Consider the following 21,768-nt stretch of genomic DNA (forward strand, 5'->3'; position numbering starts at 1 on the left):
GTGAAGGAATGAAATAGAAAAGCAAGATTTTTTCTTAATCTCAAACACGTGCCGCCCTTACGATGATTTTTTGTATAATTTAAGAACTTTTCGTACTGAGAGGAGGAGGAGGAGGAGGAGGAGGAGGAGGAGGAGGAGGAGGAGGAGGAGGAGGAGGAGGAGGAGGAGGAGGAGGAGGAGGAGGAGGAAGAGGAGGAGGAGGAGGAAGAGGAAGAGGAAGAGGAAGAGGAAGAGGAAGAGGAAAATGAGGAGAAGGAAGAGGAGGCGGAGGAGGAGAAAGAAGAGGAGGAAGAAGAAGAAGAAGAAGAAGAAGAAGAAGAAGAAGAAGAAAAGAAAAAAATGAAAAAATGAAAAAAAAAAAGAAAAAGGGAAAGAGGAGGAGGAGGAGGAGGAGGAGGAGGAGAGAACCTGCCAGTAACTCACTCCACGATTCTTTCTTTACTTCAGAACGTTTGAAGTCGAAGAGGATTTCAATCACTATCATATTGAGATTTCGCAAGGATGAATGCGAGGAAAGAAATATTACGCAAATCGAGATGAATGAAGAGCAAGACCCGGAGCGGAGGGAGCAGGGATTACTGGGCAGACTTTAAAGATCAAAGCAACGAGGAAATATTGAGGTAAAAAGCCTGAAACTAGAATATACGAGAGGACAAAGGCTCATGAATAGACTCCAATACGACTGTGATACGGATATGTGGAGGAAGAGGAGCAGGGGAGGAAAAAGAGGAGGTCGAGGAGAAAAGAAGACGGAAAAGATAAGGGAACAGAAGGAGACGAAAATGATAGGAATAATATGAAAGAAAAGAGTAAGAAAATGAGAAGAAGGAAGAGGAGGTGGAGGAGAAAAGAAAACGAAAAAGATGATGGAACAGAAAACATGGAAAAAAACGAAAATGATAGGAATAAGATGAGAGAAAAGAGGAAGAAAATGAGGAGGAAGAAGAGGTGGAAGAAACAAGACAAAAAAGATCAGAGACAGAGACATGGAAGAAAACGAAGACTATACAGACAATGAGAGAGAAGAAAACCAGGAGGAGGAAGAAGAGGAGGTGGAGGAAAAAAGAGGAAGAAGTAGTTGAAGAGGAAAAAAAAGATGTAGGAGAAAACGAAAACGAGAGAAATAATAAGAGAAAACGAGGAGGAGGAAGAAAAGGTGGAAGATAAAATGAAGAAGATAAGAAGGGAAAAGGAGATGAGAGAGAAAACGAACACTAAGGAGATAACAAAACAGAAATTAATAAGAACACGAGATATGAAGAAGCCGATGGAAAAGAAGACGAAACAAACGAAGAAGAATAACGAAACGAAGAAAAGAAAAGGAAAGCGAGGAAGAAGCGATAAACGAACACGAGGAAAATGACGATAAAGATGAAAATGATGAAAAAAGAATGATAAAACGAAGGAAATTAAGACGAAGGACACGCAAACGAAAGAAACAGAAAAAAAAGATAAAAGATAAAAAAAAAACGGGAGAAACTCGACAAACAATAAAAACAAAAAACTTAGACACAAAATTGGCCTCTAATGACATAAGGGAATAACGCAAAGGACAAGGAAAACAATATTGAGTTACAACGTCAAAGCTGAAACAAGGAGCAATGAACCGCGTCAATATTAACACAAAGACGAGACGGTGGCCACTCATACAACGGCAGGAGGGAAACATCGATTCCGGACACAGCGGGTTACGAGAGAGAGAGAGAGAGAGAGAGAGAGAGAGAGAGAGAGAGAGAGAGAGTCCCCACCACATCCTCAACCAAACAAGGAACGACAGACATCACCTCAAGTCAATTAAAAAAGTCTTGGGTAGGAAGGACACCTGTCTGACGGAGGCCACACACGGCAGCTCTGAGACACGACGGAGGAAGGCAGATCATGGCGCACTCTGATATATTTGACCTTATAAAGTATAGACTAAGATAAAACATTTGTGTATTCAGAAGTGCTTTGCTCTCACCACGATTATTTCCAAAGCTGTGTTCTTTTTCTTGTAATAATGTCGAAATCTTGTTAATCTATCACCAGAACCGTAATAAAAAAAACATCTAAAAGTGACTCCAACAAGAGCCTTTTGAATGCTGAGTGGGAGTGAATGGAGTGCTTCAAGATATGGCTTCGCTCTCACCACGATTATTTTCAAAGCTGTTTTCCTTTCTTGTGATAATGTCGGTATGTTGTTCATTCATCACCAGAAGCGTAAAAAAAACCTTCTATTTTAAAAAGTCAATCCAATAAGAGCCTTTTGAATGTTGTGTAGGAGTGAATGGAGCGTTTCAGGATATGGCCTCGATGGAAAGGGATGAAGGAGCAAAATTATGTGTAGAAGTAACCTGTAAAAAACAACGTGCTCTTTTCTCTGATCCTTTAACTGCTACACATTTCCCTCCATAATCAACACATTTTCAGACATTATTTTTGTACTACATGAAAACCTTTGGAAAGACACTAATCTTGTTTCATTTTTTACAGTGGTCTTAATGTTAACAAAGGAGGAGCAAAGTAGTGAAATGGTTGTCAAGTCTAAATAGTGCATCAGTGGAATAGTATCAAAGAGTGTTTTTGTTAATAATATTATACTTTCTCATCACCTGCCGGCTGGTTCAGCATTCCGGAAGTTTAAATAGTCGGATGAGCCAAACAAAGACAAATGCAAATACTCTGTACAAACAAAATGGCTTTATCACAGCAACAATCAATCCCCGGGCTGGTAATATATATACATTCTTTTTTTCAATACCGAAGAAAACATTTGTTTCATAATAAATATCAGCGAAACAAAGATTAACGTAAATACTCGTGCAAATAAAATCCCCTCGTTACAGCAGTCAATGCCTTCGCTGATAGCGCTTCTCTTTTCAGTGCTGAAAAAAACAGATCACATTGAAGCTGAAGGAAAACCCAGAACGTCGTGTACAACCTTCCCAGGCAATGAAATATACAATTGCTTTATACCTCACGTGAAACCTTGTTTGCTTTACATACTTCTGATAACACATGAAAGAAACAAGTATTGAATTTCCTTTGGAACCTTTTTTTCTTTTAACTAAGGAACACTAGTCAAAGCCAACAAAACTAGAAGAAAAAGGACCACTGAGGTGCCAATCTCCAAACAGTCAGATACGGTTGTCAACATTAGAAAATAAGTGACTTGAAACCTTCCTCTTGAAGGAAGGATGAAATACGTAATTTTCATAAACTGAACAAAATATCATTATTTTATATCAAAGCCTAAACAAAATTACTGAGACATACACATTTAACACATTCACACACACGTTCGGAAGCACTAGATTACTTTCCACACTAATTATGCGAGCGAGAAAACCACATTATATCGCATTTCACTCAGAGCGAAATTAGATAGTTAGAAATATACATCACACGCAAAACTAAACATAATTATTCAACACGACAGATGAGACAAAGCTAGACTGAAGCATTAACGTCCAGACAGCACCAGCAGCACCAGCAGAATAGTCGCCAGGCTCTTCAACAGTGTACTCAAAACCGACATAATACAACAACGACACAAACTTACTGGTAGGAGCGAGCCAGCAACAAACTGATGAGATGGAAGCGAGCGAGCGATCCTCCACCAAGCAGAGACGAAACGAGTTGAGTGGGAACAAGCGAGCCTCGTAAGCACACCGACAAAGGGCCATCTCGCCGCGGGCCGGGAATTATAACCTGCCTTGTTATGCTAATTTGCCTAACAGCGTACGTCTCCACAGGTGTAGCGGCGCCCTGCGAAGTGCGTGGGAAAGACATACACACGCCTCCTGCATCCCCACACCACGGAGGAGGAGGAAGAAAGGGGGGGGAGGAAAAGAGAAAGAGAGGAAGTAGGAAGAGACTAAAAGGGAAAAGGAAAAAATAGGAGGATAAAAGGAGAAAGAGAAGGAAGAGGATCTGACTATGAAGGAAAAAGGAAAAGAAGAAGAAGGAGAGGAAGAAGAAGGAGAAAAGGAGAAAAAAAGGAAGGAACAAACTGAAAAAGGAAAGAAGGAAAATAAGAAGGATGAGGAGAAAAAAAGGAGAAAGAGAAGGATGATAAGACTAAGAAGAAGGGAAAGGAAAAGGAATAGGAAAAGAAAGAAGAGGAGGAGAAAAAAAGAGAAAGAAAAAAGGAAGAAACTAAGAAGAATACAAAAGGAATACAAAAGAAGTGCAAACAACAAAGGAGACTGAGAAGAATGTAAAAGAATACAAAGAAAGTCATACAGCAAAGGAGGAGGAGGTGGAGAAGAAGAAGAAGAAGAAGAAGAAGAAGAAGAAAAAGAAGAAAAAGAAAAAGAAGAAAAAAAAAAAGAAGAAGAGGAGGAGGAGGAGGAGGAGGAGGAGGAGGAGGAGGAGGAGGAGGAAGAGGAAGAGAAGGAGGACACTACACAAGAATAGCTTTTAAATGTGCATACAGAATAGAACACAAAAAAAAAATTAAAGAAAACCAGATTATATAGACATTTTATAACGATAACTAAAAACAGATCGACTAACTTTAATAAATATAAAACAACCAGGAGAAGAAAAATATTGAAAAGCAAGAAAACAAGGCAGAGAGAGAGAGAGAGAGAGAGAGAGAGAGAGAGAGAGAGAGAGAGAGAGAGAGAGAGAGAGAGAGAGAGTATTTTCGGTATTAGCATCAAAAAGACATAAACTCTGGCTGTGGAAAATATGAAGTCGAGGTGAGAGAGAGTGAGTGGGGTAGCCAAGGGAATCTCAGTCACCGTGATGCCTGGCAGGGAGACGCTCGTGACTTGTCTCCTCCGCTTCCTCCTTCTCTTCCTTCACTCTCCTCCTTTTTCTCTTTCTTCTACTTTTCCCCTTCCTTTATTCCCTCCTTCTATTCCTTCTCCTCTTCCTCCTCTTTCTTCCTGCACTCCTATTCCTCCTCTCTCCCTCCAGCTCTTCCTTCTACGTCTACTGTCTCCTTTTCCTTCACTCCTCTCCTTCTATTCCTCTTCTCTTTCTTCTGCTTTCTTTCCTTCTTTCTCCTCCTCTTATTCCTCCTCTCTTCCTCTTCTTTTTCCTTCTACTTTCTCCTAATGTCACACCAATATTCAAGAAGGGCAACAAAAGTGATGCTGGTAATTATAGGCCCATCAGTCTCACCTCGGTAGTTATAAAAATATTAGAAAAAATAATTAGAGACAAAATGATTTCCTTTCTAGACAGCCACAAATTGATATTAGACTCACAACATGGTTTCAGGAACAACAGATCATGCCTAACGAATCTTCTAGAATTTTTCAACGATATTTTCTCTAATTATGATGACAGAGCTCCATCCGACATAATTTATCTTGACTTCAGGAAAGCTTTTGACACAGTCCCACACAAACGTCTCTTAATTAAACTGAAAGCCCACGGGATGGGAGAGCAGTTGTGTGGATGGATTGATAGTTGGCTAACTAATAGAAAGCAAAGAGTTGTTATTAACGGAGAAGCTTCCGACTGGCTTCAAGTTACGAGTGGTGTTCCCCAGGGTTCAGTTTTGGGTCCAATGCTCTTTTTAATATACATAAATGATTTAGACTGTGGCATCGTATCAAAAATATCAAAATTCGCCGATGACACTAAACTAGGTAGCAAAGTACGCACAAGAGACGATTGTGATGCCATCCAGCGGGATTTAGACAACCTTAGTAGTTGGAGCGACAAATGGCTATTAAATTTTAATGCAGATAAGTGCAAAGTAATGCATATCGGCCTAAACAATGTGAAAAATAATTACAAATTACATGGACGTAACTTAAATAAAGTCACTGAAGAAAAGGACCTGGGAGTACTCATAACAAATGACTTAAAATGTGCTGCACAGTGTTCGGCCGCTAGTCGTAAAGCTAACACTGTTTTAGGATTTATCGCGCGTAATTTTGACTATAAAACACCTGAAGTCATAACGCGTCTCTATACGTCATTAGTGAGACCACATTTGGAATATGCGGTTCAGTTCTGGTCTCCATGTTATCAAAAAGACATAAATAAATTAGAGAGCGTTCAAAGACGAGCAACGAAACTAATCCCCGGAATACGTGGCCTGTCATATGAAGAACGTCTCAAAAGACTAGACATGTTCTCCCTCAGAGATCGTCGCATCCGAGGTGACCTCATTCAAACGTTTAAAATACTTAAAAATATAGATAAGATCGATTATGAAAATCTTTTTGAGCTTTCGCAATCAGTAACGAGAAATAACGGCTTGAAGCTTAAAGGACAGCGATTTAATACTGATTTGCGAAGAAACTTTTTTAACGTAAGAATAGTTGAACACTGGAACAAGCTGCCAGCGTCCGTCGTCCAAGTTAACACGGTAGCTACGTTCAAAAGTAAATTAGACAAGTTTTATAAAGAAAATGGTTTCCGATAATTTTTTTTTTCCTTTTAGCGATAGTAGTAGTTACACTAGATACCTCTTTTTCTTAGCGATAGTAGTAGTTCCATTAGTACTCTCTTTTTCCCATCTTTCCTGTGTAAATTTCCCCGATTGTCCTTCTCAACAGTCGGGGTGTATTTTTCGTCTTATTTCCTGCCGGGTGACGCCGGAGGGATTGGTGGGTGGGGAGGAGCTTCATCTGTTCTATCCTTACCTCCTACTAAGTATGTAGCTTCTGTACGTGTAGTTTAGTAAACGAGTGACCTCGTTATAGGTCGCAAGGCCTCCTGTCACTCGTCTTTCCTATGTATTCCTATGTATTCCTATACTTCCCCTCCTCTTATTCCTTCTCTCTTTTTGCTCTTCCTTCTACTTTTTCTCCTTCCTTCATTATCCTCCTATTTCTCCTCTCTTCCTCTTGCTTTGCCTTCTTCTTTCTCCTCTTCCTATTCTTCCTTCCTCTTATTCCTCTTCTCTTTCTTATACATTTTCCTCTTCCTTCTCTCTCCTCCTCCTATTCCTCCTCTCTTCCTTCTGCTCTTCCTTCTACTTTCTTATTCTTCCTATTCTTCTTACTTTCTCCTTCTTCTTCACTTTTCCTCTTCCCTTGATTATCTCCTCTTCTTCCTTCTCCTTCTACCTTCTCCTCTTCTTCCTACTCATCCATCTACACTATCCCTCTCTTTCTTTCTTTCTTTCACTCTTCTTTTCCTCTCGTTTTTTTCTCCCATTCTCTTTTATGCCATCCACCTCTCTCTCTCTCTCTCTCTCTCTCTCTCTCTCTCTCTCTCTCTCTCTCTCTTAGTTTCCCTTCCCACTCTTCCCTCTTGAATTTTCCTCTTATTGTCTTTTACTCCTTCTCTCACTCACCACCAACGTCATCACCATCACCACCACCACCATCACCACCACTGCCACCTCCACCACCACCATCACCGCCATCATAAGACGAGAGGAAATTTGTGTGAGAGAGAGAGAGAGAAAGAGAGAAAACGTTCATTTTGCCTCAGTGTTTCAAGGACATACGTGGAGGAAAGAACAGGGAAGATGGATGGAAATAAGTTACCTCATTACCTCCACTTTATCTCCACTTCTCATATAAACGCAGCAGAATAACTTAACATCTCAACTTAACATCCTCACCAACGCAAAAAAAAAAAAAAGAAAAGAAAAATAAATCGTTTCATTATTCTCATTCTTCCTATTTTTTTCCCACATTCCATTTTCTTTTGGATCTTTAAGTGAGTTTCCATTTTCTTTCTTTATCTATCTATTTCCTTCGCCACTTACCAACATGTTGCTTTTATTTTCCCTTGTGTTATCTTTATTTGCCTCTTTTCGTTTTCTTTTCTTCATTCTTCATTTTATTTTTTTTATCTTTCTTTTAGCGAGTTTTACATTTTCTTTACTTTTTTCCCCACATACTACCATATTGCTTTATTTAACCCTGTGTCATCTTTTTATTTAGTCTATTATTATTATTACTTTATACTATGGCTTTTCATTATTTTCTTCATTCCGTTCTTTTTTTCTCTCTTTCCTTTACAGTTTTATATTTTCTCTTTACCTCTTTCCCACTTATTAACACATTACTTTATTTTCCCTTGTATTATCTCCTTTATTTAGCCTTTATCATTCTGTTATTTACACTACGATTTCTCATTCTTTCTTTCTTCATTCCGTTCTCTTTTCTACTTTTCCTTAAGCGAGTTTTACATTTCTCTTGAACTCTTTTCCTCTTTCTAACACATTTACTTTATTTACCTTTGTGTTATCTTCTATATTTATTTCTTCATTATTCTGTTATTTGGCTTTTCATTCTTTCTTTCTTCATTTCATTCTTTTCTTTATTTTTCCTTTTAACGAGTTTTGCAGTTTGTTTTTATTTTTCTTCCACTTACAAACATATTCCTTTTTCTTCCCTTGTGCTGTCTCCTTTATTCACTCCTTTACTAGTCTGCTATTTACACTGCGGCTTTACATTGTTCCCAGAAACCCACCACGTCAACCAACCCCGGTAAAATAATACTTTTTTTTCTCAAACTAAACAAGAGAATTTCGTGAGACAATACTATGTTGCACCTTTGCCAATTGTTTTGTTCCAGGACGCAGCTTCCCTTCCCCGTATGTGTGTGTGTGTGTGTGTCTCTCTTTCTTCTTTCCCTCCTAGACCATATTCGCCTCAAGTTTCTACCAGCTTTACTAGAGAGGTGGTGTTTAATATTCACAGACGCATACAGTAAAGGCCGAACCGAGCGTATCTTTTAAAAGCGTTTGTGGAGTTGAATTACCTGCACGTGGAGTAAAAACAAGGACAAAGGGTGCTCCAATCTAGTGCCTAAAACATGTATGTGTGTGTAGTGTTTTGAGAGTGGCTGGGGTGGTCGTGGTGGTGAAGCAACAAGGGAATATTGGATTAAGTGTAGGGGGGAGCACATAAAGACACAAAGGACCACAAAGGATGGACAAACACCAGTAAATGTGTTAGACAATTACAGGATTAAACTACAATGTCAGATGTAAAGCGAGTGACACCATTGTAGAGGAGGAAAGAGAAGATGGGGAGGAGGAGAAGGAGGAGGAGGAGGAGGAGGAGGAGGAGGAGGAGGAGGAGGAGGAGGAGGAGGAGGAGGAGGAGGAGGAGGAGGAGGAGGAGGAGGAGGAGGAGGAGGAGGAGGAGGACACACACACACACACACACACACACACACACACACACACACGTATACGGAAGACAAAACAGGTGTTAAAACATTTTCATTGATATTCTCGAAGTCATAAGAAGGACGACAAAGAGGCTTCCAGCTATACACGAGGCAGCACACTTAGGGAACTTGGCGGGCGGCGGGTGGCTGGTGGTGGGCGGCGGGCGGCAACTCAGACTCAGACGTCGTGGCAATACAATGGTGCTTAAGTTTGCCGAATGAGAAAGTTTGTGTTGACAGGACCACCTTCGAGAGACGGCTTGGCCAGGTGGAGGATGCTTACCTGCACACACACACACACACACACACACACACACACACACACACACACACACACACACACACTAAGAAAGCATCCTCCACGATATTCTCACACAAAATCATTCATCTCGAAATATTCTCCTAATTTAACCTAACCTAACTTAACCTAACGTGACTTAACTTAATCTAACCTAGCCGAACGTAACTTCACCCATTTCACCCCAACAGAACCCAACACAACCCAATCCAACGAAACCTAATCCCTACCTAACCGAAATTAACCTATTCTAACCTAACCTAACCAAGAACCAAAGCAACCTAACCAAACCAAACCTATCCTAACTTAACTAACCTAACCTAATCCAAACTAAACAAGCAACCAAACTAAACCAAATTTATCAAGGAACGGGTGTAATGATTTGAGGGAAAGGAACCTTGTAGCTGGAATGAACGTAGACACACACACACACACACACACACACACACACACACACACACACACACACACGAGAACAAACAAAGGAGGACACGGGGGACAATTTGACTCAGTGATGTGGACGTTCCCCCCTTCACCCCCCAAAACAACTGACGGGGAAAAGCGCCCACCGGGGAAATCACGCCAGGCAGGGTAAGGTTCCGAAGTGCCCTGAGCTTAGAACACAGGCTTCCACAGGGAGTTGGGAAGGGAGAAACTGGAAGAGGGACGGAAAGAGAAATGGGGAAAAGGAGAACTGTATGGATGAAGTGATAAATAATGAGGTGTGTGTGTGTGTGTGTGTGTGTGTGTTTCTCTCTTCCAGCACTTTCTCTGTAGCCATGTTGACCTGCTAGAGAGATAAAGCTTCCAAGGTTAGTTTTCTGCCCTCCACCTGTGCGAGACATGCCCAGCCATCCACCACAAGCCACCTGCCACCTTTCCCTCCTTCCGCTCGCCTCCACTCGTCCCTCACGGCGCCACTTCCACGCCAGCGCTCGTAAGACATTAAAACTTCCACCTCTGAATGATATATTTTGGAAGCGTAAAGCGTACGTAGGATTCGTTCCCTTTGGTTCTTTTAACTATTTATGGTTATTTCCTGGATCTAATTATTCATGTGTTTGTAGATCATGTATATTTTATAGTAGCAGTTGTGGTGGTGGTGGTAGTGGTGGTGATGGTGGTCGTGGTGGTAGTGGTGGTGATGGTGGTGGTGGTGGTGGTGGTGGTGTCGGTAAACAAACACAAAGGATAAACAAAGAGCACCAGATTTGTTTGTTGGGCTTTATGAGTTGGTGCCTTCGTTGCTCCATACAAAGAGGCAGAATGAGTCATGGTAAGAAAGAACGCTCCTCACTATGTAGTCACGACGGCGGACAGTGACGGCTGCAGCGATGGTGGAGCAGCACGAAAAGTAAATTATAGAATATTAATGTACTGATTCACAAAACTCAGAGATGACTGTTCCCTGATTGAGTATAGAGGAAAAGGTTAGCTTGGTAATGAGGACCATTCTCCCTTATTAAAATTTCTCTCCCTTCCCTCCTCCCTGCCAGCCTTCGTGTTCTGCGCCCTGCTGGAGTTCACCTTCGTCAACTACCTGTGGCGTCGGCGTCCTCAGATGGAGCTCCGTCTGAGGGGAGGCTCTAACGGCATCTGTCTGGCTGACCGCTTCCCCAACCTCGGCACCGGCTTCCCCACGCCCCAGAAGTCCCCCAGCGCCATGGCTAGCAACACGGAGGTCAAGATCAGCCAGGCGGGCAGCGGCGGGGCAGTGGTCACCACCCCGGGCAGCAACCCTCCTGGAGGAAGCTCAGACACTGTATGGCCCCCTAACACACTTTTCTATTAATTTCCTTGACAAGTTTTCCTCCTCTGAAGTCTTTTTTGTAGCGTATAAGTATCGCACAGCTTTTTAAAACTTTCGTAACTTTGTCTTATCTCTGAAGCTTTTTTGTAACCATTTACACGTCCTACTAGGAATTTTTGGCTTAAATGCTTGTTTTTGTCAGTGTAGTAATGTTTCGTGCCCTCGCAGGCCTTTCTTTCTTGTCTTGCCTCTGTAAGTATTCTTTTACCCGAGGCTTAATTAGCATTTATGAATATTTTTAACATTATTTTTAAGTACCGCTAATTTTTCCTGTTTTTTCTTTTCATGCCAAATAGGATATCCATGTAAGATACCTGCATTAAGTCATCAGCTTAGTGATCATTGATATACATATAAGTGAACACTGAATATAACACTTTAGCTCTAACATTGTTCATAATAAAGCACCAAACTCAATCCTGAAGGTGTTATAAGACACACGTCACTAACACAGCCTCTCCCTCTGTGTGACAGCTGAAGGGCGGCTCCTCCCCGTGCCAAGAGGACCCCGCGCAGGTCACGGCCCAGATCGTGCGAGCCTTCAAGCAATCCAACAAGATCAAGGCTCGGCAGATCGACGAGTATTGCCGCGGCCTCTTTCCTCTCCTCTTTGGCCTCTTCAACATCTTTTACTGGTGCTACTACATGCTCTAGGTCCTCTTCCTCACCTTCATCTCCTTCTCTTCAATGTCAATGACTCGGAAAAGAAGAAAATTTCAATTCTAACTCTTCGCTTCCAAAACAAAATATCGGGTCAAGTTTGCGGGTTGTGATTCCCGGCGTGAGAGTCTCGCAGCGGCGGTGTGCGAGGCCACACCCGCGGGACGGAGGTGAGGTGGTGGAAGGCATACCTGTGGCTGCACGGGTATGAACTGTGATTTGCTGAGGCTTTTGTGGCTGAGTGGCAATGAATACTGAGTAAATACTTCAATGTGATGCTGCGGCTCGCGGAGATCCTGGAGGACGGCAAGAGACCTAGTGAGGCAGGCAGCCCCCACGCGGAGGGAACCGCAGGTGGGCGAGCCCGGGTCACGAAAGCAACTGCAGTCTTATTCTAGATTCATAGATATTTTTGTATAAAAATACGTCACTGAATCTGCCTCCTGGATCTTCTTATCTCTGGTGCGCGTTTCTGTCTCCGCTCCCACAGATTTACATGTGTGATGGAGACAAGTATTATATGGACTATTTGTTAGCGTTAAGGTACGGCGGCCCGAGCCGGGGACAGCAAGCCCGGCGGTGGTGCGGGCCCCGGCGGGCAGGGCTTGGCGTGGCAGCAATGGTGGTGAAGCTGCGACAGCCGCGAGGTGACGGCCCGCCACACCTGGCCACCGCGTCCCTGCTGTCCCCGCCCCGCGGCTCCCGGCACACTATACATAAGCTTTATTATTCATGTCAGATTTAGCATAAGCAAGAATCGCTCCGCCACGCCCCAAACTCTCTCAACACCCCTGACAAGAGCCAGACTGATACGCTTGTATGCATGTATGTGTCGAAACACTTACAGTATTATACACACATATATATGCATACGTGTTAGGAGCAAACATACACATACTGTGCATAATTCCCGCAATGTTGTAAAATATTTGATGCATAATACATAAACATCAAAATATATTATACACAAATCTATGTACATTAACTATACTGTAATGGTGACGGTGTGTGTGTCGTCCCAAGGCGTGGGTGTCCGTGGTGCTGCACGTGTGTCGGGCGCCGGCCAGCGGCATGACGCCAGGCTCGCCGGGCCACGACAGAATCACAATTAGGCATTTCTCGGCAGGCGGTGGACGCACGCGGCTCCCCGCTGGTTGTGTGGTAGTCGCAGCCCCGGCGGAAGGAAGACTAGCAGCCTCAGCGGTCCAGCGGTGGACGCGACGCTCCACATGATGCCCAACTCAACAAAGTAGCCAGACCGAGCATGTACACCGCTACACCGCCACGCCCTCCCAGGAGCGGCTTCCCACACGCCGCCCGCTCAAAGAAGTTCCCGCGGCGTGACTTGGGCGGCGCGCTGCGTGGTGCATTCTGAGGATCCTCATTACCTGGAGAGAAACTGTTAGACTAATTATTTTGAATAATCTATTTTCACTAAACGTGATAAGATCATTTTGGCAGTACTTGCACCGGGGGCATGGCCAGCGGGGCCAGGCTGGACAGAGCACTGCTGTACATAATATTCTACATTCTAAAGAGGACAGTCAGTCAGTCGTTCACGTGCCCGTCCACTCGCCCCGCCGCGCCTGCCCAGTGATACCCTGCAGAGGGTGTTGTACATAGTCACCGCTTGAGGCGCTACCACACGACCCACAACTTCCTTCAACACGTCTAGGGAAACATTACCGATGACAGGAGAAACGGCGACAGATTCCCGCAAGATGGGAACGTAATGTGGCGTGCACGTCAAGGACTAAGGCACTAAGCCTTGCCCAGAGGCGCCTAGGTTACGTGCGAATAGCCACGCCGCTGATCTATAGATACTGTTCACCGGCACGCAGAAACATGGACACCGTTGTGTAATCAATTATTGCATCCTGGAACAAGCGTCACACTGTACAAAACAATCTGTATTAAAATCAATCAAGCAGCACGTCAACCACCGGGTGTGCTTGGACCCGCACCATGTTATGAACAACACCATAATGTCAAAGGTCACGCTCCGCAGTGTGCCATCACCTGGTGGACACGCGGTCACGGGCGTGACGTCACGATTCCCGACGCCTGCACCGGAATGCTGACCCGCTCACTGGACGGTTCAAGGAAAGACGCCCCGTGTAATAGCCCCTTTAGTAACGCGGATTCCGGCGGCCTGCCTGCACCCTTACTCCCGCTCCTCCGCCGCCCGCTGCCACTCCCGCTGCGCCGCCACGGAGTCCGCACGGAGAAACAAACACACTGAAGGGCGAAACGCAGCTGTCTGTCACGTGACAATAACTCTCCCCCAACGTGTATCAGGAGCTCCGTCAAAGCCTTGCGGTTGGTTTCCTTCTCGTGTATAGAAAGCGTCACCGCAAGCACAGCGCGAGTCGCCGCTCACCGCTGCACAAACAAAGGGAACAACACACAACAGGCAGCAGATAAAGCATGATCTCTTATGCCCCAAGACTCAGGCAATGAGCAGCGGGTGTTGCGGCATCGGGTAGCGGTGAAGTTCGCGTGAAACACACCAACTCACCAATCAACACCCTCACGGCACGGCGCGGGTGTGACGGGCGGGCTGTGAGTACCTGTGTGGGCGGCCCGCAGCCTCTGGTGAGGGAGCGCCTTCCTGCCATGCCTGGGGCTCGCCGCGGCCAGCACTCCGCGTTCATTTCATTACAGTCTTAAAAGTAAAGCTGAAAAATGACTGACAGAGGGGAGAAAATCCGCTGGCCACTCTAATGACGCACTCACCAAACACTCACAAATTCTTCTCGCTTCCCCTGATCCCCAGCACACAGGCAGACAGGATGGCTAGTGTATACGCAACTTTGCAAGGCAGCCCCGGCATACCACAGGGGTGCCCTCCCTCACGCACCTGCCCCGCCCCGCCCCGCCCCGTCCCGTAAGCCCAGTACCCTCCAGGCCACCTCGTCTGGATTCCATCGAAACGTTACATAGTAGAATCCAAATGCAGTTTTTATCAAATTTTCAATAATGGAACTAATCTTGACCCTGGTTCCCTTCGTTTAGACAGGTGTAGCAGTAGTCGCCCCACGGTTCACCTCACTCCTCGTTTTGGCCGCTGTCGCCCAACAAGCCACTCGTTCCTCAGTTGCTATTAATGCATCGTAGACGAGGCAGTGTAGAGTTGCTCTGTGTTATCAACCAATAATAATGATAATTCTATGGCGCTTCCTATCGTAGACTATTTTCTCACCGCCTGGTTTTTCCTTCTCTCCTGTTTTAGGTCGCGTCAGAATCAGCCGCCACAGCTGCACTTGGCATGGGTTACATTAAGTCAGGTTTACTAACATTGTATTTGATTAGATAAGGAGAGGTGTGACTACGTAAAGTTACCTAACCTTACAGAACACGACCTTATCTAACCTAACCTAATATAACCGACACCAAACGTAGGTAGGGCGACTGACCACCCCGTGACTTATCTCCTGTTTCCCATACGTTCTGTACAGAATTCCTGACCCTGTATTTCGTCTACGCACCTGCCCCGCGATCCTCTCACACCCAGACGCTGTGTACTACGAATAGATCAACACCCACGCTTACCTTGGTGGGGTATTATGTCATTCAGCGCTTTATATATATATACTTATACACACGTACGTACACTACTGCAGTATTACTAACGCTATTCTCGCTCCCTCTCCCTCTCTTTCTCTCTCGCATCCAACACTCGACGTCTCTCACGGCTTCAGGAGTACAAAACTATAGTAACAGTCCTTTGTCATGAAAAGAAACTATTGAAAACTTGAAAAAACAGACGCTAATGATTGATGATAACAAATGTGCACTTAAACACACACACACACACACACACACACACACACACACACACACACACACACACACACACACACACACACACACACACACACACACACACACACCACACATACACACACACAAAGCAAATCCTGACGTGGTGTGACCTTACCTGACCTCTTTTTCCTCCCTCTCTCTCTCTGAAGTTCGTGTTTTATTTATTTTTTTCATTGAACGAGGCGAACGGTAGTCAATAGTACCAAAACAAAGACTACTCAAGTAAAGACAATAACTCCCCCCTTCGCCGGAAATAAGTCGTACTGAAACCCTGCTAAAATAAAGACAAAGAAGTTATTAATTCATCTAAAAGAAAACGCAGTAACTCAGTTCCAATCAACCTCACTCTTCCCTCATAGGAAAAAAGAAATCAGGAGTAAAAATATAAACAAACAATTCGCTCTCTGTAATTCCCGATAGCAAAACAGAACCTTAAAAAAATACCATACCAATCTGAATTATCTCTCTCTCGGTCCTAATCAACCTTACTTCACTATAGAATATATATAAAAAGAATCACAATAAGTAAAAACAGCAAAAATAATTGACTTCTTGTAACTCACGATATTAAAACAGAACCTTTAAAGAAATGCCAAGCCAACCAGAACTATCTCTCTCTCTCTCGGTCTTAATCAATCTTACTTCTCCATGAAAATTATATAAAAAGAAGCACAATAAGTAAATATATATAAATAACAAAGATAATTCGTTCCTTTTGACTCCCGATATCAAAACAAAACCTTAAAAAATTGTTAAACCAACCTAAAACTTTCTCTCGAACTTCCTCCATAAGAAGGGTAAATGAGAAAATAATAAGTAAAGCTATAAATAAATATAATTCGTTCTCTGTAACTTCCAATATCAAAAGCAAAAGTCTTCATAAAATGCTAGGTTGGCTTCAAAACATGCTAGGTTGGCTTCAAAAAATACTAGGTTGACTTCAAAAAAATACTAGGTTGACTTCAAAACATGCTAGGTTGGCTTAAAAAAAAATACTAGGTTGGCTTAAAAAATGCTAGGTTGGCTTCAAAAAATGCTAGGTTGGCTTCAAAAAATGCTAGATTGGCTTCAAAAAATGCTAGGTTGGCTTTAAAAATGCTAGGTTGGCTTCAAAAAATGCTAGATTGGCTTCAAAAATGCTAGGTTGGCTTTAAAAATGCTAGATTGGCTTCAAAAAATGCTAGATTGGCTTCAAAAAATGCTAGATTGGCTTCAAAAAATGCTAGGTTCGTTTCATGAAATGCTAGGTTGGCTTCAAAAAATGCTAGGCTGGCTTCAAAACATTCTAGGTTGGCTTAAAAAATGCTAGATTGGCCTCAAAAAATGCTAGGTTGGCTTAAAAAATGCTATGCCAACCTAAAACTCTCTCTCTCTCTCTCTCTCTCTCTCTCTCTCTCTCTCTCTCTCTCTCTCTCTCTATATATATATATATATATATATATATATATATATATATATATATATATATATATATATATATATATATATATATATATATATATATATATATATATATATATATCTCTCTCTGTCCTCTTCCATCAAAAGAAAAGATAAGAAAAGATAAAGCAAGTCAAGACATAAATAGAGCTGATTAATTTCTTGTAACTTCCAATATCAAAAACAAACCCTAAAAAAAGGCCATGCAAACCTAGAATGATCTCTCTTTGACCTCCTCTATAGAAAGAATAAGAAAAATCATAGTAAATATAAATAAACATAATTCAATGTCTATATCTTTCAATATCAAAAGCAAAAATCTTCAAAAAAATGCTAAGTTGGCTTCAAAAAATGCTACGCTAACCAAACACTATCTCTCTTGGTCTTCTTCCATAAAAAGAATAAATAAGAAAAATTATAGAAAGTAAAAATATAAATAGAAATAACTCATTCCTTGAAACTTCCGATATCAAAAACAAAAACCTTAAAAAATGCCATGCCAAGCTAAAACAAACTCTATCTTGGTTCTCCTCCATAAAAAGAGTAAATAGAAAAAATTATAGTAATTGAAATATAAACAGACTTAATTCATTCCTTGTAAATTCCAATCTCAAAAAAAGAAAGCTTCATAAATGCCATGCCAAGCTGTCTCTTAATACTGGCGCAGTCTCGGGTAGCGCAGCACAGCCTGACAAACACCTGACTCGCGCCCTTGTTCTCCTTTAGGCTAAAATTGGGCAACGGCAGGAAGGCAGTTAGTGTTATCCAGCCCTGGTGCTCGCTGACATTGCCTATATTCAGCGTCCCCCTGTCCAGCTCTCCCCTCCTTCCTCTCTCCTCTTTCTCCCTCCGTGACTGGCATGGTAGAGGATGATGACAGACACGAGGCGACAAACAGACAGACAGACAGACAGACAGACAGACAGGTGTGTGTGGTGACAGGTGAGCTCCCTCATTCATCACCACGCAAACAACATCCTTCCTGCCTTGTTATAAAATTAGTAATAGTGTTTCATCAACAAATGGAACACAACACACAACAAAAATTACGTGTTTTAACCTCTTCAATACTGAGACGCATTTTTACTTTGATTATCGAGTATGATTAGACGTTTTTATTTGCATTAAGAAGAGTTTATGGAAGTCAGAAGATTAATGGCCGGGGTCTCAACTATTCTAACATAAGTATCTGAAACTGTATAAAATCACCAAATAGTTAGTAGAATAGATATGAAAACGCGTCATGGTACTGAGGGATTAACTACTGTTACCACTACTATTACTAATACAACTGATGCACACATAAATTACAGACTATACTTGCATTCCAACATCTTCTCAAATTCAACACACCACCACAAAACATAAAGAAAAACTAAAACAAAAATCACATCAATAGAAAAAAAAATAGAACATCAACCAAAACAAACAGTAATAAACGACAACAACAATAACACCAACAAAAACAGTAACAACAACACATTAATATAAACAAACATAAACACCGAAAAACTCAACACAGAACACGTTTACCCGCAACACTCAACACAAAAAACACCACAGCAACACCACACAACACCACAGCGCACATCGTAACACCACCACAGCGTCCGTTTATCTTTCTGCCGCGGCCAACACGTACCAAACACTGACCTGAGTTGACCTGACCTACAATTGGTTCCCACTCTCAAGGCGGCTCCTCATTGGACACTTTTTGTATTTCCCTTCCAATAAACTTCACGAATACGGCGCCAACAAGCTCTTTTATCCTCTAATAATTAATAGCTCTTTTTTTTTAATTAGGTCATTTCAAAACATGCACTTACAAGAGGTTATATATTCTACTGTCATTTTATTGAAGAGGAAACTATTGTAGGTTCTGTATTGGTTACTTATCCATGAGAATTGTATGTATAATTCAATAAAGCAATGACTGACTGCCTTGTATTCACCTATAATGTTGTAGTCGTGTGTCATCTCTCCCACTGTCTCCAACTTCCACACACGCACACGCACACACGTCCTGCCCCTCCACTGCCTGTCCACCACTGCTATTTACTGGTTATGTACGCCACCAATACACGTCCCGCCTCTTCAATAGGTGTCCAATACGTCAAATGTAGCAATGATCGGTGCCCTTCCACATAGATACACTCCATCTTCTCCAGTACCTATCTACTTGTCTCTCCATATTCCATCCCCTCTCTCACACTCACACACACACACAAACACAAAACACTCCTGTCACGCCCATCACCATTGCAGACCTTGCCTCACCTGCAGCGTTAATTAACTCTTCCACTGCTGAACTATTTCTCCCATAAACACCTACAATATTCTAAGCAATTATTGTTTTGTGTCTCATAGTTCTGGAGGCTCAAGATAACAAAATCAATCTCCTGTTTCCCATTTATCAGAGCCCATGCTAACAACTTCTTCAATTTCTTTCAATAGAACTAAACAAAGTACATTCTGTTATTCTGTTAGATGGGTTTCTCACGCCTTAACTAATTCTTACAGTCTAAATACAAACTTTATTATTATTATAACTTCTCTCTCTAAATAACAACAACAAAAAAACAACTTATCTTTTCTTTTTGGTTGTTCTTTGTTGACCCATATAGCACTGCACAATAACAGAAGATTGCATGGATTCAGAAGAGGAAAAGTGAGTTAATTTGATCTGTTCCAGGCTGCAGAGCTACTCGACACACTACAGGCTACAGACAATGCTATAGTCACTTTTCAGTAACATTCAGAGCAATGCAGATCTCATTCTAATTAGCAAGGGCATTACAGAGAAGAGAGAATATGACGTTGGCCCTGTGTTTCCTGAACCGCAGAACTCAATACAAAGCCATGAGTACAAAAATAAAAGTTACAAAATTGGTTAGGGATTAGCAGTAGCAGTAACAGCAGTGGTATTAGGAACAGCAGTAGCAGTAGTAACAGTAGTAGTGGTAGAAGAAGTATTAGCCGTTGTCTTAATAGTAGCAGTACTGACATATGAAAAAAAAACTATGAAAAGAACTTAGTAAATGAAAACAAATTGACATAAAAACAAGAAGAACAACAACAACTGCAACTAGATACACGAAAAAAAAAACAACACCACCACCACCACCATCTCCACCACCACAAGTACACCAACAACACATAGAGGCTTTCAAGGTGTATGGGTGGACTTTCATAAATAACTAACCTGAAGGACCTCGCCGCCTCTTTCCTGAGCACTATGGATTTAGGGCGAGTGTGGCTTTTGGCAGTAAGGATCAGAGGGAAGGAGGGGCGAGATGGGAGGCAGAGAAGGGCAGGAGGTAAGTAGGTAAGGAAAGGAGAGATGGAGAAAAGAGATGAAAGGATATTGTTAAGGTAAGCATCAAGGGAAAAATGTCGTAGTAGTAGTAGTAGTAGTAGTAGTAGTAGTAGTAGTAGTAGTAGTAGTAGTAGTAGTAAGTTAAAGAAAAGGAAAAGTGGAGGAAGGGAACGAAAGTATATTTTAAAGAGAAAAAAAAATAAATGTAACAAAAATCAAAGTAATATGAAGTACAGGAAAGATGAGAAAATAAAGGAAGAAAGAAAAGGAAGAGAAAAGAGAAGAAAACACAACAATTTAAGTAAAAAGGAAGAGGACACGAACTAAAATGAAGGAAGAAAATAAGGAAGGATAAAAGGACGAAGAACAAAAAAGAAGAAAGGAGAGGAATACCGATAAATGAAGAAGCATGAAACGGATGGATGAGAAAAGGAAGAGAACAAACAAAAAGACCTAAAACGAAAACTACAAATAAAACAAGAACACAGAAAAAGAAAAAAGACAGGAAAACAATTATAGAGACATACACAGAACGAAGAAAAGAAAACGAAAGAACAAGACGAAAAAAACCGGGTTACAAAACTGAAAATAAAGTAAAAAATAAAAACAAGAAAGCATTACAGAGAGAGAGAGAGAGAGAGAGAGAGAGAGAGAGAGAGAGAGTATACAGGTTAAAAGGCTAAACGTGTGAACAGTTCGGTCTTTAAGTCGCTTTAAAAGGATAACCCAACACGTCACCCAGTCCACCTAACCCACCCCGACCCACCCCTGCCTGTCCCTTAGTCCCTCACCACCCCTCCCCTTCCCACCCCTCCCCGGCCCTCCAGCTTCCACACCTTCAAGAGAAACACGCCCCAGGGAACTAAAGGCTAAAAAAACAGTGACGAGGTTGGTGAAGGAGGCGAAGCAGGCGGAGAAGAAGTCGATAAGAGGTAATTCTCGTGGATAAAGACGTGTAGTGAAGTAGTTTTGGATGTAAATGTGATTTTTATGCTAAGATCCACTAGTGTTGCGTTGTTCTGACCTTCGCCCATCTGCAAAGCGTCAAGATACTGAGAGGTGTGTTGCTGTCGTGTTGTGTGACGGAGTGTTGCTACTGGAAGGCTTCACTGTAACTGGTGAATGAAAGGAGGTGGTGAGCAGAGTGGTGAATGACACTTGTGGAACTAAGAGATGAAAGCAAAGACAAGACGAAAGAAAAGGAAAGAATACAAACAAAAAGAGAAAACGAAAGAGATGAAGGAAAAGCCAGAGGGAAACAAAAGAAGAGAATGCAAACAAGGAGAGAAAAAACGAAAGAAAGAAAAAGGAGGAGAAAAAGAAAGCGAAGAAACAGAA

General features: G+C 42.2%; 2 protein-coding genes across 4 annotated transcripts in view; one reads left to right on the forward strand and one right to left on the reverse strand.

Annotated features, from left to right (window-relative positions):
- The window catches only part of LOC123519408 (glycine receptor subunit alphaZ1-like), a 580,495-nt gene extending 563,585 nt beyond the window's left edge, over positions 1-16,910 (forward strand). For 2 of the 3 annotated variants that reach the window (XM_045280690.1, XM_045280689.1), the window contains exons 10-12: positions 10,876-11,141; positions 11,486-11,494; positions 11,664-16,910. In XM_045280690.1, coding sequence (XP_045136625.1) covers positions 10,876-11,141; positions 11,486-11,494; positions 11,664-11,843 — 455 coding nt within the window. In that variant the 3' untranslated portion in view covers positions 11,844-16,910. The remainder of the gene's footprint in view (positions 1-10,875; positions 11,142-11,485; positions 11,495-11,663) is intronic. The other variant, XM_045280691.1, reaches the window with a different exon arrangement.
- Positions 1-21,768, reverse strand: part of LOC123519409 — a 401,725-nt gene that overhangs the window by 357,769 nt on the left and 22,188 nt on the right. The gene's annotated exons all lie outside the window — the stretch shown is intronic.

The sequence above is a fragment of the Portunus trituberculatus genome, chromosome 45 (assembly GCF_017591435.1).
Source record: "Portunus trituberculatus isolate SZX2019 chromosome 45, ASM1759143v1, whole genome shotgun sequence".
NCBI classification, from domain to species: Eukaryota; Metazoa; Arthropoda; class Malacostraca; order Decapoda; family Portunidae; genus Portunus; species Portunus trituberculatus.